This window comes from Nesoenas mayeri (assembly GCF_963082525.1).
Source record: "Nesoenas mayeri genome assembly, chromosome: 14".
Taxonomy (NCBI): domain Eukaryota; kingdom Metazoa; phylum Chordata; class Aves; order Columbiformes; family Columbidae; genus Nesoenas; species Nesoenas mayeri.
Window position 1 is genome coordinate 18,297,525 of NC_137556.1, and position 19,200 is coordinate 18,316,724.

General features: G+C 50.1%; 1 protein-coding gene across 1 annotated transcript in view; it reads left to right on the forward strand.

The window, feature by feature from the left end:
* The window catches only part of PCDH1 (protocadherin 1), a gene marked incomplete at its 3' end in the record, with an annotated part of 52,692 nt that extends 33,945 nt beyond the window's left edge, over nucleotides 1–18,747 (forward strand). The window contains exon 5 of the mRNA XM_080353153.1: nucleotides 18,362–18,747. Coding sequence (XP_080209279.1) covers nucleotides 18,362–18,747 — 386 coding nt within the window. The remainder of the gene's footprint in view (nucleotides 1–18,361) is intronic.
* Between the last annotated feature and the right edge of the window lie 453 nt (nucleotides 18,748–19,200).

A 19,200-nucleotide genomic window follows, 5' to 3' on the forward strand; every position in this document is an offset into this window, starting at 1 on the left:
TTTTCTTCTCCAGACTGAGTAACAAGTACATCATTACTAGCTACAGAGAATGCCTTTAATCCTCTCAAGACCTTCTAAGAAGGATGCTACTTGCTTCAGAGGTTGTCCAAAATAGCTTTAATAATTTATTTGACAGTGTTTTTCTTGTCTCACAGGATTATGTGGTAGTGCACATGTAAGATTGTCCTGAAGTTCTCCAAAGATCCTTGGCAGATCCTGGACATCTCTAGAGGAGTTATTTGAAGGAAGCAAATTTCCCTACTGTATTCTGATGGCTTTTTTACCCTTTCTGTCCCTGAACTGTGGTTGCATTATGTGATTATGAAAAATATAGTCAGGACGGTCACTCTGAGTCAATGCCCAAGAGACAAAAAGCTTCGTATTTCAGTAGGAAGATGCCTTCTCTTGTAGAATATATAGGTCCCTGTGGCTTTATGTGTGCCTCCTGCATTCAAAAACAGATTTTTTGAGTTTTCTGCTATTCCTTGTGATCCTGGGCTGCGCCGTGACATCTTCCATTCCCTCTTGCTGTCTGTGGCAAGACGACTGAAATTAGTGAATGTCATCTCTATTCTTTACATCCTTCACATTCTTCCTGCTCTGAATGTACTGATTGGAGAAAATCCCATCATTTTTCTTAATATTTCTTTCTTCCATTTGGAAACCTTAGCCAACATGATCCTTCTCTGCACTATCATGAGGCCACATCTCAGGGCCTAAATTTGCTGATTTACCAGTCAGTGCTGCAGAGACCACAGGCTTGGAGAACATGCTGAGGGGTAGCCTAAAACTCAGCTTACTTTTTGGAACCACTCTTCCTTGTTCACTAGGTTCGGTCGGCTCCACAACAAACTTTGAAACTTTTCTTATAGGAACCAACTGCAAACAGGTGGGAGTATGTAACTATATATTCTTATCTAAGAACTATAAATAAGCTTATGCAAAGAAGATGACTTATACTGTCTCAGGGAAAGGAGGATTTCCTGGTCTCCTAGACCAGGGAGACCAAGCAATGTCATGTACCTCCCCCAGTCTAGGGCAGGAACACCTTCCACCGGAATTTCACCTCAGCAGGGCTGGGGCTGGGTTGTAGCTCTCACCTGGCAGGACATGCACCCCTGCAGCACTAGTGACGTTAAAACAGGAAACTCTTCACCTTCCCCAGGTGGCTGCAAGGTGAGACACAGGTTACTGCCAATCAGCCCACACAGGGATTTGGATTTTTGCTTTTGCCTGACAATGGTTGCAAATGCCCATGCAAATGGTCATGCACAGCTATTCTTATCTGGACCAAATATAAGCACTTCTTCTTTGGTATAAAGTCTGTTTTCCAAAGAGTAGTTTATGTCATACTCAAGCTATTCACGGGTGCAACTCACATTTACCAAACTGTGTTACAGGAAGAAGCTTTCAGAATTGGATCCACCGTAGGAACAAGAGGGTGGGTCCCATCATCATTTGTACCACATTGCTTTCCAGAGAGGACATTTCCTCAGAATTAGGGGTTGGACGAAGCTCCTTCAGATTCTTCTTTTGTGTTTTCTGTAACATTTTAAAATATGCATTTGAACAGGGCTTGAGGCCCAGTGTCCTGCCTTTGGACAGGTGCTCCGGAGCAATTGCAGATGGTCCATGTGACATCCATGGGGGTGAGCCAGCAGCTGAGTTATGAGCATTTCTGTTGACGAACCTATTAACCACAGCCAGCATCCCGAGTATTTTGTTAGCAAGAGTGCCAAAATAGGCAGTTTCCCTCCTCTCTATATTGGTTTTCTCATCCCCATCCCTGTGCCATGTGCTCTGTTGTGCCAACACAGCTGTTTGTCTGGCTTCATGGCAAACTGGGTCGGGGAGCTGATCAGGCTGAAGTTTTGCCGGATCACTTTTTCTCTTTTGCTGTATTACTCTTCAGTTAGAACAGTTTTCCTAACCTGACTGCTCCGTGGGTCTGGAAAGAGCTGAGCTTGCAGAAGGCTGTGATTCTGCAGAGGGGCGGTGAGCAGCCAGATGAGGTTGGCGTTCACGTTTAGAACATGTCTAAACCAGAAAAAGCAACCTCATGTAAAAGCAACAGTCAACTAGGATCCCTCAGCAGTCCCAGACTATTTGTTGTTTTCAAAGACCTGCTTCCTTAGAAAGCTCCTTTTGAAGTAATTTGACATGCCATTTCCAGATCCTGTGTGATCTAACTCAGATATTTCCCCTTTATCTGCCTCTGAATGTTCTGAATGTCTCTATAAACTTTCCTGCTTGGCAGTACCTCCTCCCATGTAAAAGGACCTGCATTAGTGTGGGATTTAAACTTAATGCTAGAGAAGCTTATGAAGTCTCCTATTTGAGCTTCTTGAGGACTTCACACTGCATTTTCTTTCTCATAGAAATAGCATGTGCCCAAGATTGGAGGATTGGTCAGGTGTAGATCCCTTAGGTGGAAAATCCCTCTCACAGGCATGAGACAGAGGATAAGGGATTCATTCCTGTCCCCAGTGAAATCAATGCGAGCTTTGCTATTGAGACAGGTCAAATGTCAGTCTCAGTTGTTCGCTCTTCCCCAGGATTTTGTGCTTTATACTCTCACTATCAATGAATCTTTCTTCCTGTCTCCTTCTCACTACCTCTCATCCATCCTGATTTGAAGTCACCTCCATTAAGTGGTTGTAACGCTAGCTCTTTGCTTTACTTGCAGAGAGGACACTCCATAAATCTAACATTAGTCATGGCATCTGACGAGAGATACCAAGGATAGGCTGCTTTGACTCAGAGGTTATCTGACCATATCAGCCCCCGCGTTTGCCTTTTCTTTCAGGGAGATGAGGTTCCTCTGCAGGAACCAGGGCTCATTTCATGTGAGCTGATGCAACCATGCAGTCTGTTTGGGGCCAGAGACAACACAACAGAGGTGCAAAGAAGCCGTATGGTGGTCAGCTCCGTCATCCCTGGGCAGTGTGGTTGGACCTGGGCTTTCTTTCCAACACCTCAGCCCTCCCTCTGGTCTGAGCAAGACAAGAAGCTTTCAACAAGTAGAAATGGGGGAAGCTGATGTGCTTTGTGGCTGGCAGGCTTCATTTTCCCAGGCAGGCACATCTAGACAGGTCTTGTTGGCTTGCAGCGACAAGTTGTCCCTGTTTGTTGTTACTAGAGACTGCAGCAGGATGGAGAAGGGGCTGTGCCTTTGCAGTGGGTACAAGGCTTCCCAGATAATCTCTGTGCCGGGCTTCAGCCTCGCTCCTCATAGGAAAGGAGAACTGCACCTCACTGATGGAAGAACAGGACTGCCCAGGGTCTGATGGACACTGAGTCCCACACGAGTGCTCCTTCCACTGCTGTATCACTAAAAACAAAGGGCCAGGCCTTGTTCTTGGTCTTTGAGGCCAACTGAACCAGCACAGCTCATGTCTACGAGGCTAAACTCTTTCAGCTAGTGTTGCTTTGTCTGCCCTGTCCATTGGGAAAAGGGTTCCTCCGCAGTGCTCACCCCCAAACTGCACCCGGGCTCTTGTCTGGCAGAGGGCTGCTCTGAACCAGGCGAAAGCAGGCTAACCTTAGAATGAACCAGATGATGAGGACGGTGCTAGTGGTGGGTCTTGGAGGTGCTTAAATCTACATTCAGGACTATTACTCCAGGGTAAGGCTGGTGTTATTTGAGTTCAACTTATTTTGCTTTTGAAATTGTTTAGGGTAAACTGGCAAAAACGCTATGGGTCACGAATAAAACAGCTCAGATGGCTCATGTGCGAGAGGATGTGTGCCTCTGTTTTAGTCTATCTGTGTTCATGTACTTATTCAGATATAAAAGGTAAAGCATTCTTACATAGATGGCCATAAACCCTTTGTAAAAGAAACACTGGGGCAGGCTGGGGAAGGGATCCGGCAGAGAAGAGCAGGATGCTGGAGTGCAGGGTCACGAGTCCCCAATCAGTTATATGTCTGTGACTGTTTCAAAACGACCTTGCTTGGAAGTAAGAAAAACAAGGAGGTAGCAAGAGAAAGGAGGAGAGGGTTAGAGTATGATCTTTGTTCAGGGATGTGTCAGAACAGCATGTTGTGTTGTTTTATAGCTGCTGAGGAAAAAGAAGATGGAGTAGGGAATGTAAAATGACAGAGAGTGAGTAAATGTGATATTTGCCTGATGTATTTTGCTGGTAATTAGTATAATGCCAATTAGACATAAGTAATCTTTTTTTTCTTCTTCAGCTGTATAAGTTATTGCTTGAAAATATGCCAACTAAACCCAAGATATTAAACTTTCAGGGATATGGAGATCTCTGTTCCTTGAGGATCTCTAGATGAAATTACCCAGACAACAGGGATTTTGACAAAAACAAGATTTATTATATCTAGAAGGAAAATGAATAAAAGCAAAAGAAATTGTGTATTCCATGTCTAGCGTCTTGCTGCTTATTAGCCACACAGGAAGGGGCACCCACAGAGATGCAGATAAATCAGTGAGAGAAGGCAAATGCCTTGCCTTTCCTGAAAACAATGCTGCTTCGAGGGTATTATTCTCCCTATCGGTTTCCCTCAGCAGCCAGATCCTGAACCGTTCCCATGTTCAGGCAGTTCCCCGCTGCAGGTAAACCCTGCTGCCCACACACATTTTGTTTTTCATTCCCCAAGTCTCTTTGCCAACCCACATCATAAGATACAGGACTCATGTTGTTTTGCCTCTTGGTCCCTCAGGATATAAACCTTCTTAATGATGATTAATGGCTTCCTTTGAAGGGTCAATTGCTGATCCTGGACCTCTCAAATCACAGATCATTTTGAGCTCTCTACCTGTCCAGGTCTTGCCTGCTCTTTCAAATAGGTACACCGCTGCTTGGCTCAATGCTACACACATATTTTCTATTGCTACAGACTGTGCATAAGGAGCAGGCCTGCTATTACCGTCTTCTCCCTTTTGAAAAATAATCTGTAAAAATTATGCCCTTGGACTGGTTCTGGAAGTTTTCATACATCTCTGTTGGACCGTGAAATCAAAATCTTCTCGTGATCATCCTGCTGTTCCCTTGTGCTGTGCTTTGGGGGTGACAGAGCTGGCAAATCCCCTTTGCCTATTTGCCTCTAATGCAGGGCAATGATGTATCCCTGCTTTCCTGCCAGGATGTTAGGCAGCAGGTTTAATCCTTGCTCATTCTTTAAAGTGTGGTTTATTCATCCTGCGCCTTTAGGACTGCCTCTGGCAGGTCTCCCTCGAGTGGTGCAAACTTTATTGCATCTAACCTCCAGCAGTCTGTAAACTGCAGCACCCAGGGGTAGCTGGAGGTTGATATTCCCTATCAGAAGCGATTATCCTTCTTTTTCCCCACTCTCCCACAAGAGCGCCTTCCTACCATCCTAAGAACAAACATAAGGCAGAGCAGTATTCATCAGGATGTGGGATTTTTTTCCTGTGTCTTCCCAAACAAGCCATAACCTGTTTCTAAACCTCCCCATTTGCATCAGCACGCTGATATCCTCCTGTTTTCTCAGAGCTGCACCTTTAGCAAGCCGCATTGGCGTTGATACCTCCTATTTTTACATGACAAGGCAACTTCTCCCCGGCTGCGGCCATCAGCGCTGCAGATCCTTCCAGCGCCTCGGTGGGGAATCATGCCAGCAAGATGGCAAGTGGTTCAATTCAGAAATGTTAACCACCTGGACTGATTTCTTGGCATGTATTTTGGCTACACCACAGGAGGATTTGACCAGTGCATATGCTGCTTCTGCTATGTGCCAGCCACAAAATCTCTCCCCATTTAGCTTCCACTGCAGATTTTCAGCCTTCGAGTCTGTGGGTGTTTGTGGCATCAATAATGTGTGTTTTCAGCTGGGCTGATGGTGTGTGTCTTCCCTGCAGAGAAAAGGGCTGGTTAGTTCAGAGGTTCAGGCTCTCCTTTTGTGGGGTGCTCTTGATCTTCGAGCAATCAGCAGTCTGACACCCTCATTTGGTGTCAGATCATCCCTCCAAATTTTCATGACCACACCCCTGGTCTAATGCTCACAACACAGCTGTATGTTGGATTTCACGTGCATTTGGTTCTCTGTGGCTGGGCGTGGTATCCGGGTCTGTGTGTGCATCCTCCATCAGCAGCCAGACATTTCCTCCTCAGGGCAGCCCAGGAGCGTCAGCCCTGGATTTAGTGCCATCACCTGAACCTTCAGCTTTCCACCACAACTTCTGGCAAGAATCTGTCCTCTTCCACCTCAGTGTCTGCATTACGATTCAGGCAACCGGAGTGTTTCTACAGTCAGAACAGGCTGTAAAAAAGCTGACAAGTGACTGTGCTAACTTTACTCTTAAGCAGCCCAGGAAAGATCTATGGAAAGAAAACAAAGCATATGCATGCAAATTGGTACTGTCATTTCCTCTTCCAGTTTCCTTGGGGTTTGGCTTGACTCTCTTCCAAGGGCTCTTCCTTCTCCCCTGCTCCGCTTCTCTCCAAGTGGTCTTGGTTTTCTTTGTCTCCAGATCCCCTTGTTGAGGCAAGCCCTTTTCATAAAGTGATTTCTTTTGTCAGTTAAACACCTATGTGACTTCAAAGGCCTTGAACAGCACTTTGCTGTGTGGCCATCAGCCCCCCTGCAAGAATAATTTCCCCCAATTCATTGTCCTGCTAGTGAAAGATTATTAAATTGTTGATGGAGCTTAACAATGGTTTTGTTCAAAGGCAGATACGTGTATGCCAGTTCTTTTCTCCTTGACACAAGAGCTTCAATACAAGGATACAATGAAAGGCAGCCGCCAAGGAGCAAACACAGAGAATGCTCATAAAACCAGGCCAGTATTCCCAGGTCCCTGTGCACGTGAACTGGTGCACCTTACAGTGCACTCCTGGGCTGTGCATGGGGCCACGCGCCTCCCTGTAGGCAAAGTGAGAAAACTGGTCTTGCTGAAAATTAATTAAAAAAAAAATAATCAAATGTCATGTTTTAATTCTTGCTTATACGTTTATGACACTAGGAGGACTGATGAACTAGCAGGTGAGCAATGGTGGGAGAAGACCACCTTTCTCAGGAGCAGTGATAAGACTGTACAGTGTTGGCATAAAGCTGAAACAATTGCTCTCTTCCTCCTGCTTGGAGCACGCCAAGCGCACGCATCCATCTCCCAACCGGGCTGCGCCTCCAGAGCAGCTTTTGGAACCTGCAATGAGGATCATTATATAGACTATGCAGCCTCGGGCTGCTTGACATTTTGTATTGTACAGACTTATTTTCAATTGCTTATCACTTCAGCAGATTTCTACCTCTAAAGCTTAAATTTTCCATGCTGGGTTTCCCTCAGGTTGATTTCTTTTTCTTGGGTTTTTTTTTGTTTGTTTTTGTTGGTTTTGTTTTTTGGTTTTTTTCTTAAGTTTTAGGAGAGGTGTTCCAGCTGTTTTTTGAGAACAAGACATGCTGTCTCAGCCCTGCTAACAAACTGGTTATAACAATTTATTTTCAAGACCTATTAGCTTAACTATGCTTTGGAAGAGAGTTGTGGAATTTGGCACGGAAACGGTCAGCATCGGTTGGGGGTTGTTTACCCCAAAACAGCTGAGTCTCTCATTGAATGTATGCCAGCACGCATCCCTATGTAGCTGTGCCCACACATCATTGTGTGGCCCTCAAATAACAGCATTTCTCAGGGCTTATGCATCCTTGCCCTCCCTTGGAGACCTGGTGCAGGAGCTTGTTGCTTGATGGACATCTCTCCTGTTGCCTGATGGCATCTCCCCTGGACATGCTCCTTCCCCAGTACGCTGCGGGTCCTCAGTTTTCTTGGGGGTGCTGGATGTTGCATGGTCTGAGTTGATCCTTGCTCATGGGAGGATTGAGTGTGGTTTGCTCTGCTGCTGGCGCATGTGGCACCCATGGGCTCTGGTGTCAGGGTGCATCTGTGTGTGCCTTGCTGGGAGAGCTGTTCTGGGGCAGGGTGGGGGGTCCAGGGTCCTGTTACTGCTGGGACATGGAGCCAGCCTGCAGTGCTGCCAAGCCTGCTTGGGCCAGAGGCAGCTTTCTTGGCTCACTCCTGGGCCTGACATCATAGGGGTCCATCCAGAGCTGAGATGACCCTGAGTCCCTCCACATACAGCACCATGGCTGGCAGATGGGCACTGGGGCTCAGCCCCTCACTGCTCTCCCGATCCCCAGCTGCCAGTACAAAGGGACTCTTTCTTTATCTTCTTCTCCCTTTTATTATCCTTCCTGGGGCACGTTTCCCACCCTTCTCCAGCTTCTACCCTAGCTGACTGGCAAAGGCTGCCTCAAGCTCCAGTGCCCTCTCTGATTAGCTCCTGCCAGGAAGGGAAGCACGACTGCAGCTTTAATTAAATGATAAGGGCAGAGCCCCGGAAGTGGGGAGATAAGTGCATCGGTGTCTGCCACCACACTTGCCCAGGCTCTTTCTAATTAGCTTTGAGAAGCTCTAGAGAGGAAGATTAACCCTTGGAGGGAGGCTGGCTGGAGTGGTGGGCTGCAGCAGATGGAGGGTGCCAAGGCCAGCCCCAGGGATGGGGGGGGCTGCAATTCACCTGGAAGCATGTGTAGGCTGGAGGGGACCCCTCTGTGTGGTCTCCCCAAGCCCTGTGCCTGAGCAGAGGGGCTGGGTCAGAAAAAATTACACCTCTGCCTTTCACAGACTCAGGCAACAGGGTAAAGCTCAAGAATTAGGTGCTCAGGTTCCTTCTGTAAGGAGAATTTGCTACATCCTATGCTTGGCAGCTGTGGGGTGGCCTGGGGCATATGGTTTGCTGCCCTTGTCCCCAAGGCTTGCAGTGCAAGGGGAGTGTCCCCAGCCTCTGAACCTGTGGCAGGAGTGCAGAGCACAACCCTCTTGCAGGAGCCACAGGATAGGTCTCTAGTGCCCTCTGAAAGCCATGATGTAGTTGTGTAGGTATGGTGCTTAGGGACATGGTTTAGTGGTGGACTTGTTGGGTTAATGGTTGGAACTGATGATCTTGAAGATCTTTTCCGACTTAAACGATTCTATGGGTCTACGTGTCTCAGTGATGCTCTGAGAGGGCGGGAGGGAGATGGGGTAAGAGGACCACTGTATGTTAGCAACCCATGATAACATGGACCAGGAGCTCCCCAGGACCTGGTGCCACAAGGGCCACAACCTCAGCTCTCCTGCTGTCACACATGAGCAGCAGACCCCAGCTGGAGACTGCATTGCTCCAGAGGGCTGGGCAAGGGCACCTCAGCTGTAGGCACCCTGTAGCCAGGTCAGTGGGTAGCCAGAGTGTCACTGGCACAGATGGCACTGCCTCTGGCCCTGGTGGCCTGGCTCCTTCTGGTCACTGCCCTCCCATCAGCTGGCAGAGCACTGGTACCTGGGCCATGCCAGGAGGCTCTGGGCAATGCATCCATGTGTCTCCAGGGAGCCTCTGGCTGCACAAGGGGATGGGTCAGCCCCACAGACCCAGGCTGGGACACCCACCGGGAGGGTCTGTGAGGAATCTGATAATCTGATGCACTGGAGGCATCAGCAAAGGCAAGGTGGGAATGTGGAAGGAGCAATTGTGTAGGTATTTGGGTAACAGGAATGCGCATACAAGGCATGCATGAGCTGGCAGCCCCCGGGGACATCAAGTGGTGTTCACGCAACCCTCATTAGCCCCATGCAAGGGACTCAAAAACCAGAAGAGCCCTGTGCTCCCACCTTCTCCTCTTCTGGGGGAGGGGGGTGGGGGGCAGGGAAGAAGGGCAGCTTCTCTGCTGCCCAGAACTTCTTGTCAAGACCTCTGTGCACTCCTGAAGGTACTACAGGAGCTGTTACTCACCTGGGCTGGATATTGCAGGAGCAAATAATGAGACTGGGAAGATGATTTGGTTATTGCATGGTTTGGTTTGGTTATTGCATGGCTCCTCAACCTTTCTGGTGGTTATTTGTTGAATGTTTGTTGTTTGTAGGTGTCATGAGAAGTTCTTGATTGGCCAGAGGACAGTGTTTGGATATTATAGGAACTGTGATTTCATTTTGGAGCTATGTGTTATATAGCATAGGTAAAGAGGATTGACCAGTAATGCTCATTACCTGACTTTCTTTTCAGTTGCTTGACATTTTGGCAAACTTTAACTGCAAGGACACATTTTTTTGTAGTGGACGTATGCCACTTACCAAAACTTTTGAAAAGTGGAAATGAAATCTGCTTGGATTTTTACTTCTAAAAGAAGGAAGGAAAAGAAATTGCTGGTTTTTCTCAGTAGTAAAGGAATCCCCCTGTCCTTCAGCCCCTTAATTTGGAGATGTAATTTTCTGTGATCTCTTGACCCTTTCATTCTATCTTCTCCAATTTCTGGAGCCTGTGGGACAGAGTCTCACTGGCAAAGTCTTTCACTCAAAAAGCCTGGTACATCTCCCAGGAGGTTTTGTCTTCTTCCTCAGAGACACAAAGGACCCCAGGGAAAATATTTTCCATCAGGGCATAATTCTGGTCTGCATCATGAAACAGACTTTCATGAAGTGAATTAAGATTGCATGGACAATCCTAATTTTGGCATTTCTTAACCTTTGAACCCTGTAATCCTATTAAGGTAGCTCTTAACATAATTATTCAGTAATTTAATGTAATAATCTTGCTTTTTATAGTCCAGTGGAGGTTGAAGTCCCACTGTGCCAGAGTACAAGATCATGTCGGTGGCACCACAAGCACAAGATCTCTTAAAAGGGATTGAATTTGTTTCACTGGGTATCATGAGGATGGCAGTGAAGCCAGAGGGGCAGATCATGCTTTTGGGAGTCTCACAGGTGCCATAGTCTGTTGCTGAGCCCTGTGAGCCCTGCCTGGTCCCTGCAGGAATGCGGTCATTTTCCAGAGCCACCTGTCTGGGTGTTGCTGCCACTGGTGATGGGTTTGGGTCACATCCTGCTGCTGTGGCAATGCGGCTGTGGGATGCCTGTGTAACCCAGCTAGACTGCCACTGTCACACAGCTGCCTGCGGTTTGTAGGCATAATGGCAGCATGGAGATGGTCCCTCAAGCTCCAGCTACAGTGAATGAGGGAAGAACATGTCCTCTGGGAGCCTGTGCTCAGGCCCTTGCTACCGACAAAGTGGTTTAGTACTGTGCTACCTGTGCTGGTGAGGCTGAGGCTGATGGGTGCATCTGTCCACATTAATTATGTGCCAGTTCTGCTGTGATACCCTTGGCAGGAGCTGGGAAGTCATTTGCTTTGGTGCTACAGTTAGTGTGTGCTGTTGTAATATACTCCAGAGGCCATGGTCTGATCTGTGTGTGTGCATCTGGGGGCTGACAGGCCATTAGCTTTAGAGCAAGATGTCTCTACTGGTGTTTAGATACTACTGTTTAGCATGAGGGGAGAGAGGCTCAGTGCTGTAGGGTCTGGGGAAGATGGCTGTGCACGTTATATCTCCTGACTTTGGTGCCTAGGACAAATCCATCTGTGTGCTGGCATTGATCTCAGCATCTTTCTCAGTATTTATTGTAAGAGCGGGTGTTACTCATTATTGCCCTGAGAGCCGTAGGTGTGGTATTGAACTGCAGTAACCACCTTTATGGGCAGTGGTGGGTCCGTCTCAGATACCAGAGGCCATCTGTCTCCATGCTATAGTGACTGTGTTAAGTTTGGAAAGCCATCTGTCTGGGTGTTGTAGTGCTAGAATTGGTCCTCAAAGCCGTCTGTCTGGGTGTTGTAGTGCTAGGAATGGCCCTGAAAACCGTCTGCCTGGGTGTTGTAGGGATGATGTCAGCTCAGTCTAGGAAAAATAGGGGCTGACGTGGACTGCAGGGAGCTCTTCGCTTGTGCTTTCAGCTTCTGATATCTCTGTAATCATTGATCTCTGGAGCATCGCTGTGGAAGTGGGCAGCGGTCCAGCAGCCTTCCCCAAGGCCTGGAAAGTGAAATTGGTGTTGTGCCTTTGCTGCCCTGGAGGTAGAGGGCTCCAGTCATGTTCCCATGTGATGTGGAAAACAGGGGCCAGAATGGAGATAGACAGGAGACCTGAGGAAGGTGAGCTTGCTGATCTGGTTTCCAGTGTCACAGGGTGGGCATTCCCTGGAGGGAAAAAGCGCTGCTCGTACCCTCCTCATCTGGGGACATTGAAGGTGGGGACCTTGTGTCAGGGCTTTGCAAAGGAGGTCACAGCTCCACAGCTACCTACAGCACAGTGTCCCTCTCGCAAAAACCCTTGCAAAGGGAAGACATGTTGGGAAGGAGCCACTGGGCTCCTGTATGCCAAAAGAAGCTCAGGCTGAGCTGACCAAGCAGGAACAGGCTGTTGAGCATCTCTTACTGCTGGTGTGGGGGGGGACTCCTCCAGACTACTGGGCTGGGAATGCTGCTGTGGTGGAAATGCATGCAGAAGGGTAAGTTGAGGGGTGGAATAGTGCAAGGCACTCATCCCAGCCATGCTGGGGTGCAAAGACATGAAGGACAAGACAGGACAGAACAGAAAGAATAGACTAGGCTAGAATCTGCTGGTAAAAGAAGATGAGATTTTGGGGCACACTATCCAAATAGCTGTACTGTGAAGAAGGAACAGACCATGAAGGAGTGGTGCCTGGAGGAAGCAGCACCACAGGGGAGTGGTATCTGGAGGGAACAGCGCTGTAAAACATGGTACCTGGAGGAAGTGGCACCATTAAAGCAGCAGTGCCTGAAGGGAAGAGAGCAGTGGGGGGAGAAAATACCTGGAGGGAGCAGCGGCACAGAACATGGCACCTGGAGGACGTGGCACCATGGGGGACCAGTACCTGTAGGCATCAGCGCCATGGGGAACGATGCTTCCTGGGAATGGCGCTGCGGGGGAACGGCACCCGGAGAGAGCAGTGCCGTGGGAGAGTGGTACCTTGGGTAACCGCGCTGTGGGGGATAGTACCTGTAGGGAAGAGCGCTGTAGGGGAACAACACCTGTAGGTAGTTGCGCTGTAGGGGAGTGGTACCTATAGAGAACAGTGACAAGGGAGAACGGTACCTGTCAGCAGTAGGTAGGGGTAGGGAATGGTGCTGGTAGGGAACAGCGCTGCAGGCAATGGTACCTGTAGGTATGAGCACTCCAGGGATTAGTACCTGGAGGCAGCAGTGAGTCGTGCAGGAGAATGGCACCAGTAAGCTATGGTGGAGTAGGGGAATGGTGCCTACTCCCAGGAGCTGTGCTGTAGGTCGTTGGAAAGAGCAGCACCAAGGAGGCTGTTCTCATCACATAGATGCTGTGAGGGCGGACAGGGAGGACAGTGCTGCTGGGATATGTGTCATGGGAGGTCACCACTGTAAGGGATATCCCAGGAGTGGTCTACAGAGCCTTGAGGGCTCAGTGTGGGAGAAGGGGTGCTTCCGGGTGTCCACACCACAGCAATAGAGGTGGTAAAGCTGCCTGTACTGGAAACACTGCATCTTTCTCTGCTTGAAAGATAGACATTTTGAAAGCAATACCTTGGACCTCAGCCCTCAGTTTGCAGCATGGGGCATGCTCCACCTCTCTATCCTTTGAACGAGGCTAGAAGAGGTACAGGGCTCCGGGGCTCGGAACAGGGGTAGCTGGTTGAAATTAGTGGCTGATGTTCTTCATGCCACCAGGTAGAGACAGATGAGTCTTTCTGATCTAATGCTTAAGGAAAGCATCCTGCTTTGCTTCCAAGCTTCTCTCCCCCCACACTGTCATGTTCCCCATTTCTCTGGACCACTGACCCTCTTCACTCCCTCCTTGCATGCTGCACCTCCCTTCTGGGCTTCTCTGCATCCTCTGCTGTGCTTTGCTGTGTCACATCCCCACAGTCCCACTGTCTTCTCTCCCAGAGCTGCTCCACTACATCCCCTCATCCAAAAGATCTGGCCTCCTGTGCTGTATCATCCCTGCTCCCTCAGCGCTGCACACCCTGCATGTGGTGCTGATGTCTGACATGAATGGAAGACAGGGAGAACCAAAACAGACTGTGGATGTTGCAGATGGTGGCAAAAAGAAAACAGAAAAAGGTGTGGAGGCTTAGTGCTCGGCCTCCACTTGAAGCTCCATGACTTGTGGTGGCTGAGTGAACCTCTGCACGTCTACTACGCGAGATGGAAGTGCCTCCTGAACAAGGCTGCCTGCCTTTGTCTCCTGTCTAACACTGCTCAAATGCACTGTTGAAATCCTGCACTAAGAGCAATAATACTGTTAGAGGAGCCCTTGCAAATGGCTGCAACAGGCTGTGTTCCTACCCTGCATGGGGATATATAGAGAGGAATAATTAGCAGCGGCACCAATATGTGCCTCTTCCCGGAGGAGGCAGCCTGGCACAGTCTCCTTCACAAAGAGCAGAGGTGCCCTGGTTGTCAGGAGATGGGAACAGCCACACCGGCACTGAGAACAGAGCCGCAGCTCAAGAGAGCTCCCACTCCACCAGCCAGAACAAGGGTCCAGGATGCATCTCTGAGTGCACCATTGAATGTAAAGCCCTAACCATGCCCCCTTTTCATCTGAAACGTTCAAAGAGATGCGACTTTTACTGCCCCAAATACATTACTCTGCAATGTGCTGAGGCAGCTAGCAAGACGATGCTGGAGAAATGCAAAGCTGTAGAAAGGGGAAAGCCTGTGAGGGCTGTGAGTGCCGAACCAACCACACAACCCTCCTGGCTGTTAAGTGCATCCTTCTGGCATGGAGATGGTGATAACAGGATGGGCCAGCCCTCCAAAGAGCACAACAAGAGGGCAAAGCTCAGGAAAACAGACATAGCTTTTACTTTGCAGGGTCAGGATGCCATGGAGGAATGAGATGCTGTAGAGGACATTAGCATCCTCTTCATCATTTGGGAACCTTGTTTGATTTCGGGGGTTCAGAGTCACAAAACTGCATTTCTGGGGTGGAGGAGGGATCCAAAATCCTGAGTACAGTTCATAAAGTAAAGTGGACATCTCAACTCCAAAGTGAGTTTTGGGCTCCACCTCCTCACCATAGTGCAGAGCATCCAAAACCAGCACTTTGTAGGGCAAAATTTACACCAGTGTTTACCCTCGAAGAAAGATTTCTACTTGTTTGCAGTGGCACATCGAAGTCTCTGAACCACTGGTATGTGCTGAGAATTAGGCTGTAGAGTCGTGTTTGCTTTAAATCACAGCTATTCAGGAATTACACCCTGCCCCGTTCCCGGGCTCTTAAAGCGGAAAGGATTGTGCTCATGGCACATAATACACTCCTTTAGCAGCAGAGCTCCAATGCCAGCATCTCACTGCAAGCAAAGGGACAACACTGGAAAAAGAATCTAGTGCCAGAAACAGACAACAGGAAAACCAGAATAAAAGACCCTGAACACAGCGTTCTTGCTTGATCCTGCGATTCTAAGCTGCCATTGGCACAAGGAAATCACCATAGCTTTGTTCACTGGAGAGGTAGCTTTTATTTCAGTCCTGCCAGTGCCCTCCATAGCCTCAGCAAAAAACACCTTCTGCCAGAGCAAGAAGTGATGGCATTCATCTATTCCCCACCCTGGGAGCACCCAGCACCAAGGCATTTCTGGAAGTGGAAATTATGATGAGTTGTCCCATTTGTCCAGTAGGAAAGTGGATGAGAGAGAGACATCAATATTGCCTCTTGAATAGAAGAAGTGAAAGACACTGGAACACGACCTCAAACTGGTGAAACTAGTGGTCACCGGGGCATCCTGTTGTCCTGAGAGGAAGAGCTGGTGCATCATCTAGGACACAGACTCCAGTCTCTGCTTTGACTAGCACAGAGTAGAGATGAAAACGGAGCTGACTTGGCTCTGGTCTCATATCTTGCTTTCTATCTGTAGCTAGGAGAAAGAAAGGAGGCAACTTTCCGCATGCTCAGGAAATAGGACAGTTGGTCTGTGGCCAGCCCTAAGAATGACCCCAAGACATGCCCTGGCAAGCTAAGCTCTCACACTGGCCTGTGTGGCCATCTTGTCCCCTGCGATGCTTTGGGCTCCTGCTTTTGCACCCTGCAGTGTGAGCATGGCTGTCCCCCGCACCCCAGCTGGGTTGAGTGTGCCCGTTTGTGGTGCATGAGCATGTCAGCGCACATCCAGACAGGCTGTACCTGTGTGTAATTGAACATCACCGTGGGATGCACAGCCACAGTCCCTCTGCACATAGGGGTCAGGGTGCCACAAACCAAGTGGCTTCAAGCTTTGTGTCAGGTTCCCATGCAAGTCCTGGTGTGGCCAGTGGGCTCCAGGGAGGCTGGGATAAGGTTGGAGAAACAAGTGAGAGATCAGCAGTGCTGGCCAAGCAGCCTCCAGGAGGCTGGAGCAGGGTGAGGAGAGGCCAGGAAACTCCTGAAGGCAGTGAGTACCAGAGGGATGCTGTGGGGCTCGGTGTGATGTGATGGGGAGGGCTGGCAGAGGCTGAAGGGTCCAGGAGGATCCTAAGGGTGGGTGTGGAGGCTGTGCAATGATGTGACCCTCTCGTCCTTTTTCTGCTCCTCATTAGAGTCCCCTGAGCGGAGCAGGCTGTGAAGGGGGTCTGCGCTGAGGTATGTCCTTATGGCTTCTGCCAGGATATCACAGCTTACGTGTGCGCCAGAGGACGGGACACAGGAGGCAGCTCCCAGCACGGGGAGCAGTGTGGGTGCCAGAGCCTCTGCAGGAACCACGGGGAAAAACTGGGGTGCCTCAGTCACCAGAGGAACTGAGGATTTCGGATACAGTCACGAGGGGTTGTTTTAGGGCAAGACATTCTCATGCACTGGTTTGCGGATAACTTTGCCCCTTCTTCCATGCCCATTTCTTTAGCTCTCACTTATGATCCTTGTCAACTGTTCCCAGCATTGTATGGAGCCTTCTCCTGCAGAGACCTTCCTCACATCCCAGGGTTGCCTGTGTCTGAAAGCTGTGCCATCATAACTTGTGGACACTTCTGTCCAAGAGCCCTGACCTGGTGGCAGAAGTCGTGTGCCAAGGAGGGCAGAGTGCCCGGGGTCATGTGAATGGCTCTGGTTTGCTTCTTCCCAGGGTTGAGGGGGACCAGTGGGTCTGTCCTTTTTTGGGAGGAGGGATTATGTGAACCCAGTGTGTATCTGGTGGGAAGGGGTATGCCCTGAGCTGGTGAAAGCCCCGTATGTCTCAGGTCTCCAGAGCTCCTTAGTATCTCCCTCTGTCAGTCTGCAGGGCTGTTTGTCAGCAATGCAGTGGAGTGAGCTGCTGGATGGAGAGACGGAAAGGACTTCTGTGAATGAGACAGGATATCTGCAAGTCAGAGCAGTGTCAAGGTCATGAGCAGCTCCCCCTTTCATCCCAGCATCAGCACCAGGCTTGATCTGCCAGCAGGTGCTTGTGGAAGTGGGCAGGGATGTGTCCCAGGCAGCAGGAGGAGGCTATGTTGTGCCCCACATTGGGGTAGATGGCAAGGGATGGCTTGTGTCTGGGATGGCTCTTGGAGGGATACTCGCCTCTGCATGGAAATGCCAAGTTTTGGCCTCTGAAGGTTTGTGACAGATACTCCCTGTGTTAAGGACACATGGCCAAGGCTCAAGAAGACCTTGTAGTGTCTGGCATGGAGGGTGGCTGGGATGTGAGTACACCAAACCATGAACTGCTGTAGCTGGTTGTCAGAGTTTCCCAGCTATGCCAGGAGCAAGGATCTATTGATGCCCTCAGATACCCGGCTCTCTCAGGGGCTGGTGTTTGGTGCACAGAGAGGCTTGTGCACTGCTGGAGCAGGGACTCAGGAGTATCAGACATGTCCAGCCTCTCTGGTGGTAGACACGGGCTGGACCATGTGTGCTTCATTATGCTTGGGGATTCCAGGCTCTGTGGAAGACCAGCCAATTCCTGAGGACTTTTGGCTGGGCTTGGGGTTCCTGCTGATGGGTGCTGGGGGAGGCTTGCAGGTGGCCTGGCATGCCTGATGGTGAGCAGGGCAGGGCTGCCCAAGGATGGTGCTCAGGAAATATGGTTGTGCCTCAGGGCAGTGAAGAGCCTGACTGTGTTTAAGGCAGTTCCCTGTCTATGCACGGTGAAGCTGTCAGTGGTGCCCAAAGGTGCTGGAACAAGGGAGTTGCTGGAGCCCAGCAGTGTCCAGGTGGTGCCCACAGGTGTAGGGTGATGAGTCCAATGGCAACCTGTTTCCTGCTGTTCAAATCCAGTCTGTGGAGCTCCTTCTGTCCAATGCTCATCTCCAAAAGCGGTGGGGTCAGTGTGCTTTGGCCCTATGCTCTGCCTTCCATTTCTCTGCACACACCTGCTGCAGGGTGGATGCTTGTCCAGGAGGAGCTGGGGCTGTGAGGTTGGACAGGGGGCATCAGCTGCCGGGAGCCTTGGGTTCCCCTCCCAGCTCTGCCTTTGCTTCCTGGGCGGCCATGGTTCCTGCTGTCTCCTTCCACTGTGGGTAGGATGGAGACATCCAGGTTCTGCTGCTCGTCCCTGTGCTCCATCCTCACATCCCAAGCTAGTGGTATCCAGGTGTATATAACGATGCTCTCGCTTCCTTCTCTGCAGATCTCCGGCCTCTGCCCGATGTAGCCATGACTGGGACCTGTACCCGGGAATGCACAGAGTTCGGCCACTCCGATACCTGCTGGATGCCTGGTCAGTCCTCCCCCAGCCGCAGGCCCAAGAACGCCCTCAAACTCTCCACTTTTGTGCCTTACCAAGACAGAGGGAGTCAAGAGCAAGTCGGGAATGGCAGCCCCAGACTCTCAGAAGAGCGCAGCACCAAAATGGCCAACCTCCGCCTGCTCCCCACGTACAGTGCCTTCTCCAATAGTAGCCATGAGCCCTGCAAGGACTCTCCCATGGAGGAAATTCCTCTCACCCAGACCTCGGACTTCCAGCCAGCCACCACCCCCTCGTCCCAGACCACCAAGAGGGAGATATACCTGTGAGGCTGGGCCTGAGGAGCAGAGAGCAGACGCGCTTCTGAGGCCAGTGTCCAGAGGAACATTTCAAACTTCAAGGCTTTATCGCTCCGGCGGCCAGTTCTCCAGGCAGTGGGCTCGGCGGACAGCAGGGCAGGGCGAGGCAGGGATGCGAGGAGCACCTTTTTAACCCATTTTTCCTGTGGCCGGGGTGGGTGGGAAGGATGAAAGCATCCGAAACCCAATTCCTGAGCACTTGCGGGTGCATGTCTCCGAACTGCTGTGTCACCAGGGAGGGCTGGGCAGGCTCCTGGTGCAGAGGGCATGGCTGGGGAGAAGGGCTTATGTACCAAAGGTCCACACAGAGCTCGTGGAGTTCCTGGGGCATAGGACGAGGGGTGTCCCTGCACACAGGGAGTGAGCTGCCTGTCTCTTTGCTGTAGACTCCTGTAAATACGAATCTTAGGAATGACATTCAAG